At 41.7% G+C, this 12,698-nt stretch overlaps 1 protein-coding gene across 3 annotated transcripts in view; it reads left to right on the plus strand.

Annotated features, from left to right (window-relative positions):
* THADA (THADA armadillo repeat containing) overlaps positions 1-12,698 on the plus strand; it is a 433,436-nt gene that overhangs the window by 287,407 nt on the left and 133,331 nt on the right. For 2 of the 3 annotated variants that reach the window (XM_072635750.1, XM_072635749.1), the window contains one exon: positions 10,601-10,716. The exons of the other annotated variant lie outside the window; for it this stretch is intronic. In XM_072635750.1, the coding sequence (XP_072491851.1) occupies positions 10,601-10,716 (116 nt within the window). The remainder of the gene's footprint in view (positions 1-10,600; positions 10,717-12,698) is intronic. 3 annotated transcript variants of the gene reach the window in all.

Below are 12,698 nucleotides of genomic sequence, written 5' to 3' on the forward strand. Positions count from 1 at the left end.
GGCAGAGATGCAAAAGCGGGGAGATATTACCCCATTCTTATAAGTTGGATCAATGTATGGTAGCTGGCCCGGTGGATAAAGAGGGCACTGGACCTGGAGTCAGAAAGACCTGAGTGCAAATCTTACCTTGGACACTTACTGTAAACCTGGGCAAGTCATTTAACCTATGTCTGCCTCAGTTTCTTCATCTGTAAAATGGAGATAATAATACCATGTACCTGCTAGAGATGTTGTGAGGAATGAGAAGAGGTTTGTAAACCTTAAAGTCCTGTTTAAGTACCCATTCTCATTATTATTTCCCCATACTGGGTCAGTACATCAGCACGCATGAATTTAGCACTTATTAGGCGCAAGGTCCTGCACCAAGCACTGGAGAGCCAAGATGTGAAAGCTAGAAACAGTTCCTGCCTTCAGGAAGTGTCCATTCCAACTTGAGGGGACAACATGTAAATAGTCATTGAGTACAAATGAGACATGAAGCGCAGAGCAGGGAGAAGGTGATCTCAAAGAGGAAGGCACTGGCTGTGGGCAGGACTAGGAAGGACCTTCTTCAGAAGGTGAGATTTCACGTAGCTTGAAGGAAGCTGTGAGGCAGAGCCTTCTAGGCTTGAGAGATAGCCAGTGCAGAGACATGCAGAGAGTGGCATGCAATGGGTGCTACGTTCAAGAAACTGTAAGCCAATGGAGCCAGAACATACGAGACATTGAGAGGAGGAGAGTGTGAGAGGACCTGAAGAGAGAGGGGACAAGTTAGGAAGAGCTATCAGGGGCAAACAGGGTCCTGGGGAGAAGAGAGAGACATATGTGGTCTGGGGGTGTTTGGGGTCAGGGAAGGCTGGATTGGGGAGGGTGTCAGCTGAGTAGAAAGTGGATTCTGAGGGAAGGGGTGACCTTGGGCAAATGATGTAACATCTCTGGGCTTCAGTTATGTTACTTTGTAAAAAAAATGACATCTAGTTTAATTCAGTAAGCAATTATTAGATATCCACTATGTGCCAGGGGCAGCTTGGTGGCACAGTCAATAGACTGCTGGGTCTAGAGTCAGGAAGACTCATCTTCCTGAGTTCGAATCTGGCCTTAGACACTTTCTGGCTGTGTGACTTGCTTGCCTCAGTTTCCTCATCGGTAAAATGAATTGATAAAGAAATGGCAAACCACTCCAGTTATCTTTGCCAAGAAAACCCCAAATGGAGTTGTGAAGAGTCAGAAACAACTGAACAACAACAAGAACAATGTGCCAGGCACTGTGCTAGGCACCTGGTATATGAATATGAAAATGACACAGTCCCTTCCCACAGGGCAGACAGCTGTTTACAGATAAGTAAATAGGAAGTATATGCAACAGATTGCTTTGTAAAGACAAAGTGACAGGGGAGGGGAGGGGAGGACAACTGTCAAAGATGCCAGGAGCCCCTGGGAAGATAAGAACAGGCCTCCTGAAAGAGGTGACCCTTGAGCCAAATTTCAAAGACAGCAGTGCCTCCTCCCAGTCTGAGGCTAGGAGAGAATGCCTTCAAGGAATGGGGGACAACCTGTATAAAGAAGGGATGTGGCATCAGTGCCCAGGGGACACAAGGGCTCCATTGTGGCTGGAACATTGAGTGTGTAAAAGTGAATGGTGGGCAGTAGGGCCAAGAATGCAGGTAAGAGCCAGAGGAGGATAGACTTTCAAAGCCACCTAGAAGAATCTTTATTTTGTCTTGGAGGCAGGAAGCAGCCACTTGAGCTTTTTGAGCAGAGGGGTGACTTGATTAGACCTCTGCTTTAGGAATATTAATCTGGCAGCTTTGTGGAGTTTGGGCAGCTCAGTGTGCCATGCACAGAGTGCTGGACCTGCACTCAGGAAGACTCATCTTCCTGAGCTCAAGTCTAGCCTTAGACACTGTGTGACTCTGGGCAAGTCACTTAGCCCTGTTTGACTGTTTCCTCATCTGTCAAATGAGCTGGAGAAGAAAATGGCAATCCACTCCAGTGTCTCTGCCAAGAAAACTCCAGATGGAGTCAGGAAGAGTCAGACATGACTGAACAACAACATTGGGAGTTTGGATAGGAAGGGAGAGAGAGTGCATACAGTGACATCATTTAAAATGTTTTTGCAATATTCGGATAAGAAGTGAGGAAAGACTGGCTCAGGTTGATAGTGGCATAAATAAAAAGAGCACCGATGCAGGAGGTGTTAAGGAGATGGAATGAACGTGTCTTGGTAACTGATTTGATATGGGAGGGCAATGTCGATGTACAGGGGGTGAGCAAAGAGTGAAAAGTTGAGGATGACTCCTAGGTTGTACACCTAGGTAATAGGAAGAATGGTGGTGACCTCAGCAGAAATGGAAAAGTCAGGGGGAACTGGACTTTTTAGAAGAAAGATGATGAGCTCCATTTTAGACATGTTGAGTTTAAGATACCTGTGGGCTATCCAAGTAGAGATGTGAGTAGACAGGTGGGAAATGTGGAACTAGAGAGTTACTGCAGTAGTCCAGATGAGAGAGGATAAGGTCTTGAAGGAGAGTGGTGGCCACATGAGAGGAAAGGAGATGGTGACAGACATAGGAGACGTAGTGGAGGGAGACTCAAGACCTGACAGCTCAGTGGTTTTCACATATACATCTTCTCTTTCAGTCATTATAAGCTCTCTAAAGTCAGGAATGTGGCCTGTTGTTTCTTTTCCATCTTTTCCCTCTCTCATCTCTCCCTTTTTGTTTTCAGCTCTCTTTGGTCACCTAGAGCATGACATTAACTAATTACAAATTTATCTGATGTTGATGACTGTGAAAGGATTTTTCTGGTTGAACGTTATTTCTTCTTTCTGTCTTCTACTTCTCCCTCTCCATTCCCATCTCTTCCCTGGTTTAGGCCCTCATCACCTCTCTTGGACTGTTACCATAACCTCCTCATTGCCCTGCCCTGCCCTGCCCCAAGTCTCTCCTACTCTAACCCACCCTCTATACAGCTGACAGTGGTTTTCCTAAAGCGCAAGTCTAAATGCATTATTACCCCGTTCAGTAAACTCAGGCCAAATAAAAACTGCTGTTTGTCATTTAAGGCCCTTCCCAACTTGCCTCAATCTTCCTCCCCAGCCTTATTTCATATCACTGCCCATCCTTCTGGCAGCGCCATAGTACATTCTGTGATCCAGCCAAACTGCCCTGCTCACCCACCGATCCTCAGAAACAACACTCCTCCTCCTCCAGACTTAGGGTCTGTTACCTTGTTTTTAAAAGAGTCTGATCACTGTTTTGGAATCCTAAGGGTTTTATATATTTAAAAATATCATTCTGAGAAAGGGTTTATAGGCTTCACTAAACTGTTACCCAAAGGGCCCGTGACACCAAAATACTAGAAGAGCCCCTAGAGTCAACTGTCAGATGATCATTGAGGTCTCCTTTTAGTTTTCTCCCCTTGAATGTTCCCCTGCCCACCTATCCTCCCACCTCAGAATCTCTACCCTTAAGTCTCACCTCTTCTAGGAAGCCTACAGTGAGCTTCCTTTTCTTCAAATGTCTTTAATACTTAATTCTATCCCACTCATTTGGTACAGTTTGCTCTATCAAAATAGTTGTTTTCAAACTGTTTACTGCTGTGCGTGGGTAGTTTTTTCTCTATCAATGTGATATAACAGAAAATGGATTGACTTTGTAGTCAGAGGACCTAGGTCAGCTTTCACTTTCCCAGTCTAGGTCCCAGTTTCTTCATCTGTAAAATAAGGAGACTGGATTTGATCCAGATGGCTTGAAATCTACGATTCTGTTACTCTTTCTGTGTGTACATGTTGTGTGATGTCAAGTAGGCTAAAAGCTCCTTGAGGGGAGAGACTTCTCCTTCTTCTTATTCTCCTTTCCTTCTTCTCCTTCTTCTCTTTCTCCTCCTTCCCCTTCTCCGTTCTTCTCCTCTTCTTCCTTTTCCTTTTTCTCCTCCCCTTTCCCCTCCCACCCTCCCCCTTCTCTTCATCATTCCCCTCCTCTTTCTTTTTACCTACTCTAACTGCCTAACACAGTTTGTTGATTATTCATTAAAGTCTTGACTCTTTGTGACCCTACTTGACGTTTTCTTGGCAAAAATGGCAGTGGTTTGCCATTTTCTTCTCCAGTTCATTTTAGAGATGAGAAAACTGAGGCAAACGGGGTTAAGTGACTTGCCCAGGGTCACTAAGTGTCTGAGGCTGGATTGAAGTCATGAAGATGAGTCCACTCTACCACCTAACTGCCCCATCTACCACAGTGCCTTATACTTATTAGGTGCCTAGTAGTAGATGTTTATTGATTGATGGATCGATAAATGCTTTAGTAAGCACATGTTTCTATTGTCACATACTGCATGGAGAGCCTTCCTGGGGTAAGCATGGATCTTGCCTTCCTGGAGTCTCTATGAAATATAAAAAATTAATCAAAAATCATTAATCATTCAAAAAACAGTTACTGAAAAACAGGTTATAATAATAATCTCTGTGATAGATTCCTTATGCTCCAGAAGCTGTGAACTGATTTTTCTTAGAATAATTAAAACTTACTTCATGAATGGTGCTTGGGAATGTTCTTCTATGTTATTGTCTTCATTTTGAATACAGAAGTACTTATAAAGCAAATCAATGATTATGTTTTTCAAATGTTTTTACACTTTTAAAGTCAGGGATTGCATACTTTTCTCTCTGCCTCTGTTCTTCTGTATTTTTCTCTTTCTCTTCCTTCTTTCTTTCCCTTTTTCATCACTTATAATTTGACTTTTGTCTCTGTATCCCCAGCACCTAACACAATGCCTGGCACCTAATAGGCACTTATTAAATGCTTACTGTTAGCTACTTGATCAGTCTTTTTTCTTTCTCCCCTGTTTCTTCACTTCACTGCTTCTCCCTTTAGGTACCCATGTGTCTCTCTCCTCTTCCCACCTCTTGATTTTTTTTATTTCCCTGAGTTTTTCCTAAATGTACTCATGTTTTCCTTTGGTCAAATGTAAATGGATCATTCCATTAACCCAACAAGTGACCCAGGATTACAATTACTGTCAGAGTTTGTGTCCAAAGTGACAGAATTGATGGACCAGTAGACTGCCTTTCGTAAGCCACTAGGGATCAACCAAGCATTACAAAAACAAACTTGTTTTTGCCAACTTAGGTGAGCAAATAGAGGACTAAGTTTAAACATCCATCAGTTTGCTAATGTTTCTTCTAAACATGTGGCATTTGGAGCTTTTTTAAATAGGAGATTCCAAAGTCATGTAACTTGCTAGTGTCTGCTGATAAATAACTATCTTGTGATACCATGAAGGGCCCTTAATGGCTGGTTTTCTGCAGCTGCTTAGAAGCCCACTGAAGCCTGATTACTTTGCCAGCTCCCTCAGAATAGTGAGAATTTGGGCAAAGGAAGGCTTCTCACTCTAGCAACCACCAAACATAGTAACAGACATCTCAGCCAGACACATTTCTCTAGGCTGGAAGATGAGTGGTCTGGGTCCCTGCAGAAATATAACGAGGTGGTGACACTTGATGTTGTCCTTGAAATAACAGGTCCATTATTAGAGAAATCATGTTCATTCTCCATGTGGGAGCCTGGGGTTAGTTCTCCCACATAATTCCTTCTGTTTAGGAAACAAAAATTAGCTGTAACATATATAAATGAATTGTGGTTTATCTTCCGTAAATAGTAAGCTAGCTGCTCAAATGTTTATCAGTGATCCCAAATAGATTCTGCCCTGTAGAAGAGCTACCTCCATTGCAACCAGCTCAATTCCTTCAGAGCCGATTACAACTGAGGGCACCGTTCATGAAGGTTTCCGGTTTCTTGTCTTTCCCCCTCCTGCTCCCACCTTTTGGCCATTATTATTTTATTGTTGTTTTAAATTCTCATCTTAGTGACCCCTTTTTATAGGTTTTTAAAATAAATTTCCCTGATGGCTATTTTCATGTTGCATTCATTTGTGGATACAACTCCACACCCCTACTGCTGTGTTCATTAACTCCTCTCTGAAAAAGGAAAGTTAGAGTAGTAACTGATGTTTGGCAAGTAAGATTATCAGCAGTCCTAAGTTATAGGAACAATGAGACTGAGACGGTGGATTCTTTTCCTCTGGGAGATGTCTTGTTTATCTCTGATCTCCACATATTCCCACCTCTGCCAGCCTACTCCCACGCATTTCAGCATGGCTGATGAATCATGATTTTCATAAAGAAGGGAATGATATGCAGAATTCTAAAACATTAAAACTGTGAGATATCTGAGGTATATAAGGAACTGATATATATATATGTGTGTGTATACATATATATGTATGTATGTATGTAAGACCAAGAAGTATTCCCCAACAGATAATTGATAAATTCAGTTCAATTCAATTCTATAAACGCTTATTGAACATACACTTTGCTAACCTTTGGAAAAGACATCTTAGAATTCTACCTCAACCTCTGCAAATTGGCAGTGACAAAATCCTTAGACAGTCAGTGTTGAAGGGAAGATAGAAACACAAGTATACCGATGACTGAACTGTGAGTTGATCCAACCGTTCTGGATTTCTATTTGGAATCCTGGGAGAAAAACCTGACTAAACTCACCATAATGATTGACTCCACAGTCTCATATCTGTGCACATACCTTAAAGAGGTCAAAGACAGAAACAAAGGCCCAATATATACAGCAGAATTACCATAGCAGCACTTTGGAGATCATACCCCCCCAGAAAAAAAGAGTTAGAAGCAGAGGGGTGCCTATCAATTGAGGAATGGTTAAATAAATGATTTTGTACAAATACAAAAGGATGCTCATGTAGCAAAAAATTATGACATGAGATCATAAAAATGGGAAAGGGTCCCACATGTACAAAAATATTTATAGCAGCACTCTATGTAGTTGCCAAAAACTGGAAGTCAAGGGGATGTCCATCAATTGGGGAATGGCTGAATAAATTATGGTATATGAATGTAATGGAGTACTATTGTGCCATAAGAAATGATGAACAAGAAGACTTCAGAGAGGCCTGGAAGGACTTATATGACCCGATGCTGAGTGAAAGGAGCAGAACCAGGAGAACTTTATGCACAGCAACAACCACAGTGTGTGAGAGTTTTTTCTGGTAGACTTAGATTTTTGTAATAACACAAGAACTTCTTACCAAAAAAAAAAAAAAAAATACCAATGGCGGATCTCAAGGCAAAATGCCTGCCACACTCAGAGAGAGAAATATGGAAGTCACTCACATATTGTAGCAGATCATGTTTGTGTATGTGTATGTGTTTGTGTATCATGTTCTGATTTGTTATACGATTTCTTTCATTTATCTTAGTCTGACTACATAGCATGACTATAGTGAAAATATACTCAATAGGAAAGTATATGTAGAATCTATACAGAATTGTATGCAGTCGTGGGGAGGGAGGGGGGTAGTGGGGAGTAGGTGGGGAGGGATAAAATCGCAATTGTATGGCAGTGATTGTTAAACATTACAAAATAAAAAAAAAATTATGACATGAGGGATTCTGTGGAATGTTGAAAGATCTATATAAACTGATACAGGCATTCTAAAAAGTTAGGTCACTAAAAAGAAACTGAATTGTGATTAAGTGAAAAGTCAATAGGGGTCCTGGAGAATAGAAACTCCTCCCTCCCTTTGACAGTGGTTGGGGGTGAGGGACGACTCCTAGGCTAGAGGATTGTGTATGTTGTCAGACTCGAGTCACTGGATAAGGTGTTTTTTAGTTAATTTTTTTTCTGTTTAAAAGGAGGGTGCAATTTTGAGGGGGAGGGAGGAGATGGTATTTCCAGAAATGATGAAAGGCATGAATAAAACTTCCTTTAAGAAAACTGTTAAGGGACCTTAGAAATCATAGCCCTCTTACAATACAGATGAAGAAACTGAGAACTAGATTAAGGGACTTAACCCATGCCTCCCCTCCGCCCCCAACATTGTCAGCGCTAAAACTAGCCCTCAGGTTTCCCACCCAGTGCTCTTTCTACTGTTAACTGACCTGATATATGTTATTTCCTGTATGCCAAGTAATATGCTCAGCGTTAGTGATAAAGAGGCAAAAATGCATTGGTCCCAGTCAGTCTGTAAACATTTATTAAGAGCCTGCTCTGGGGAAGGCACTTTGATAGTCCCTGTTTCCAAAGAGTTTACGTCATGGGGTAAGGAGGCATGGAAAAGGGTCAGGGCCTACATACTAGATACAACATGGGCACAAGTGAGTAAATAAATAAAGCACTGTTTGAAACAAGAGGAAGTACTAGCAACTGTGGGGCTCAGGGAGGACTTCATGGAGAAGGTAGCATTTGAACCTCTGAGGAAGATAAGGAATCTTAGTAAATATTTATTGAATGACTGACTGGCCGACATGCCAAGGGGATGGATAGGGCTGGGACCTGTGGTTTCTTTGGTATGGGGAGCTCCCAGGTGAGGATGTGCCCTCTACCAATGCAAGTCTTACAGTCTTAGAGAGATACCCAGGAAACTTAAAGTGTGAGTTGTCCAGGCCTATATATGTAACAGGTGATGCCTGATCAGGTCCTTTCTGACTAGCTCTCTAGCCACCATGCCATACTGCCCCAGTTGCTTAGGATATGGCTGATAGGAAATCATGGGGGTTGAGAGTTGTTGTACTGAGTCTGGGGAATAGCTCTAAGTTCCAGGCTTACTGGAAGATGGACAGTTAGAGCCAAATTGCAGAGCACCTTAAGTACTAGGTTGAGAAATTTGTGTTTTATCCTTGAGTCAGCAGGAAGCCACTAAAAATTTTCGAAGAAGCAAGTGACATGACTAGACCTGTACCTTAGGAGAATTATTTTGGCCTCTTTGTGGAAGGTGATTTGTAGAAAAGAGAAACTAGAATTAGAAAGACCTGTTAGGAGAAAGGAGAGAATGGCCTGAACTAGGTTTCTAGCCATATGAATGGAAGTGAAAAGGGGATGAATGCAAATGATGTTCTGTTATCGAAGAAGAATCATCAAAATTCAGCAGCTGATAAAAGTTGGGGAATGAGAGGAGAGTCAGTGTTGACTTCAAGTCTTTAAACCTAGGTAAGTAGGAGAATGATAGGTGGTGTCTTGAAGAGAAACAGGGAAATTGGGAGAAGGGGAAAGTTCTATTTGGAACATCTTGAGTTTGTGGTGCCCATGGCACATTGAGATGCACATCTCCAGCAGGCACATGGCCAGGTAAAATGAGTTAAGGAGAGAAATTAGGACTGGGAAGAAAGTGAAAAGTGAGAAGAGAAGGCCTAAGCCAGAGCCTTGAGGGACCCTTACACTTGAGGGGCTTGAGAAGAAAATGGCAGGTGGCAGACTGGCTATAGGAAGACCAGAAGAAAATAGCACCCCAGGAAGAGAAGTAGGAGAGAGATACAAGAAGAGGGATTGTTTATGGATTAAAGAGGTTGATGCCTGAGGAAATGCCCCTGGATTGGGCAGTGAAGCAATTACAACTTGTGAGTTCTCAAACTTCTGTCAAGTAGTGGAAAGGAAAGCCTGATTGAAATGAGTTGCAAAGTGAGTGAATGAGTGGTGAAGTGGGAGCTTCAAGAGAACGTTGCTTGTTGTAGGATCTTGGCAGTGAACGGGAGCAGAGAGGACCTGAGGAGAGGACAGAATCGAAGGAAGATTCATTTAAGCATGGGCGAGACTTGGGCATCTTTGTAGGCAACACCAGAGGTGCCAGTGGGAAGGAGGAGATTAAGGAGGAGCATGAGGGTGAGAATACTAACCAGGAGGCAGGATGGAATGATGAGGAGATGGGCCGAGTAAAAGGAGAGTGCCACCATACACACGTAGACCCGCAGAGCCTCTCTACTGGTTATAGGTGTACTTATTCCTATAGCATAGGGGATGTCTTACCTTAATTTGGGCATTGTACGTATACAGAATCCTGTACTAAATGTTTTTTGTGTTTGTGACATAGGAAGGAATAAGAAAGTTAGCACAAATCAGATTAGATCTACTCCTAATTTATCCAGCATGACCTGCCTCCATGTCTTTCCCTATAATTCTGTCACAAATGTGGCCTCTGGTTCATTATCCTTGTCCCTGTCTTATGGGTGAAAGTTAGGGAGAGAAAAGTTAAATGATTTGTGAAGGTCGTGGCCTGAGGTCAGGAAAAATAGGGTTTGTTACTCATTGGCTCAAAACCAAGCAAAGCTTTTCTAACCAAGTCTGGTCCAAAGAACCTAGTCCCGCCAGCCTGTTTAGACTAACAGGATGATTTATTTTCCTAAAGTATTGAGACTTTGGCTTTTAAAAGGCACATTTTACTTTTATAAGAGACTGTTGACATCAAGAAAGATGTTTAAATTTTTTATTGAAATCAGTTTGTAGGTTACCTAATAGAATGTGATATCAAATGATCATCATAGTGATGAAGTATTTGCCCCTTTTGGAATTAGGAAAGGCACCTAGGGGACAGAAACCAATTAAGGATGAAAGTTTCTCATGGCTACTGCATTCCCTAAAACCAACAAACTTTTTACCTGCAAGGACACTGAAGGTGCATTCGACAGGTGGCTGGTTTTTTGTTTTTTGGGGTTTTTTTGAGAGGAGTTATTTTGAGGAAAGGTGAAAGTGAGCATTTAGAAAAACATTTTCACAGCACGCTATCGTGTTTTTTCTTTATTTCTTTGGTTTAGGTTTTTCATTTGTTACAGTCCTACTCAGACTCCAAACACAGAGCGAATTCTGACTTTCAGCAGGAGATGACTGACATCACTGTTTGTATGAAAGCCAAACTCTGGCTGGCCAAAAGGTATGTGAATGTGAAAGCCCCTGCCTATTGAATGTGAAAACCCCTGCCTATCCGAGGAGTTATCAGAGTTAGTTATACATTGGAGGACTCCAGTGTTACAGTTGGGAGGAATTGTAAAACCATTGGTGGAAGTTTTGCAAATACAGGTTGAGTGTTTATCCTCTTATTAAATGAGACCATATTTGTAAAGCACTTAGCATGGTGCCTGGCATGCAGTAGGTCCTTAATGAATGCTTGTTCACTTACCACTTCTCCTCCATTTAAAACTTGGGGTTGTAATAATAAAAATCATTAGCTTGAATTTTTGGATGATGAGAGAGGAGTGGAATATGGATTTCCACCCATCACTCAGTCAAGCAAACATCTATTACAATGGCACGTATGTGCCCAACCCTGTGTTAGGTAGTCAGTTAATCAACAAAGCCCCTGCTATTTGACTGGTACCACCCTAGGAACTGAGAATACAGAGACAGAAGTGAAACAGTCCCAGCCCTTAAGGAGTTTATACTTCATTGGATAGGAGAATGGAAAATGGCATGTGCATATTGGGTATATGCAAAATAAATATGAAATACTTGGTGGAAGGAGGAAATGTACTAGGAGGAAATGGGGGACCAGAAGGGGATAAAAAGAAGAGAAAACCTCTCTTGTCCTCAGTACTTCCCTTGCGTGTAAAATGAGGGGATTGGACTAGGAGATCTTTATGTGCTAAATTGCTCTGATCCTCTGTGGTTCCTCATTTCAGGGGAGTTATCTTCTAGCTAGGGAGATAAGATGAGATACAAAACAACCACATAACAATGCAAACATGTGAATGCTAATCTTTATGTAAAGTAAGGCTCAAAGAGGAAAGGGGAGAGGTCTCCAATGGCAGAAACTTTCTGCGAAGACTTGGAGAAAAAAATATGTCTTGGGTTGACTTTGAAATACTGATTAGTTTTGGCTAGGTGAAGAAAAAGGAGGGAATCCCCCAGAAGGAGGAATAAATAAATCCTGCTTTGAACCTCTCCTCTCTTCTCCTTTTATCTTCTTTCTTCTCTTTTCCTTTCTCTCTCCTCTTGTTGATTGACTCTAGAACCTAGAACATTTCCTTTGTGAAAAGAGAAGCAAAAATAAATAAAAGCAGAATAACAGGCTAAAATAAAATTATTTTGATGCCTGGGGGGGGGTGTCTCACTACAAGGATTGTGTTGCAAGACATGAACTCCAAACATCAGCCTGGAAGATAATCTAGTCCCTAACTAGATGGAGGTGGAGACGAGGGTCAGAGATGGAGAAACTGAGGGTCCGAGAGAGGAAATGGCATGGTCTGTATACATGCTATACATACATACATGCATATTGCCTACTGATCATGATTAGGCTCACAGATCCATTACTAGAATGGCCAAAGAGTTTTATTGTGCAGATTGTTCTTCTTCATATTTTAACAGCACCAGGGCAGGAAGAGGGAGAGCTTATAATTTAATTGAAGTGTAAGATGGATCCTGAAAAGGACAGAGAAAGGGTCATGAAGGGTTCAAAGTAAAATATTGGTAGAATGGTTGACAAAATGGCCCCAAGCCCTTAGGCTTCTCCTGGTGGAGTTTCTAGGTCTCTTCTCCTGCTTCCCTTAACCTTCCCTGAATCCAGCTACTTCCAAAACAAAGCTTAAGTTTGAATGAGCTGATCTTATCACAGAAATAAGAATCAGGAACATTATTCAGGCAAGACCAACTAGCACAATTTAGTAAAATTCCACGCCCTGGACTGCTGTGGAGTGATCATGTTTCCCACCCCGTGTGGTTGTTTGACAGAGTTACTGGATCACCTAAATCTGATTAAGTGAAGTCAAGCTGTTTTGCCCAGCGTCACACAGCAAGTCTTCATTAAATGCAGATTTCAGGAAAACAAATTGGAATTTCTTAGATCATGAAACCATATGCCTATACTTTTGTTCCTCAAATATCCATGTATCTATGATAAAAATGTATTTTTCATAA

This window comes from Notamacropus eugenii, chromosome 1 (assembly GCF_028372415.1).
Source record: "Notamacropus eugenii isolate mMacEug1 chromosome 1, mMacEug1.pri_v2, whole genome shotgun sequence".
Taxonomy (NCBI): Eukaryota; Metazoa; Chordata; class Mammalia; order Diprotodontia; family Macropodidae; genus Notamacropus; species Notamacropus eugenii.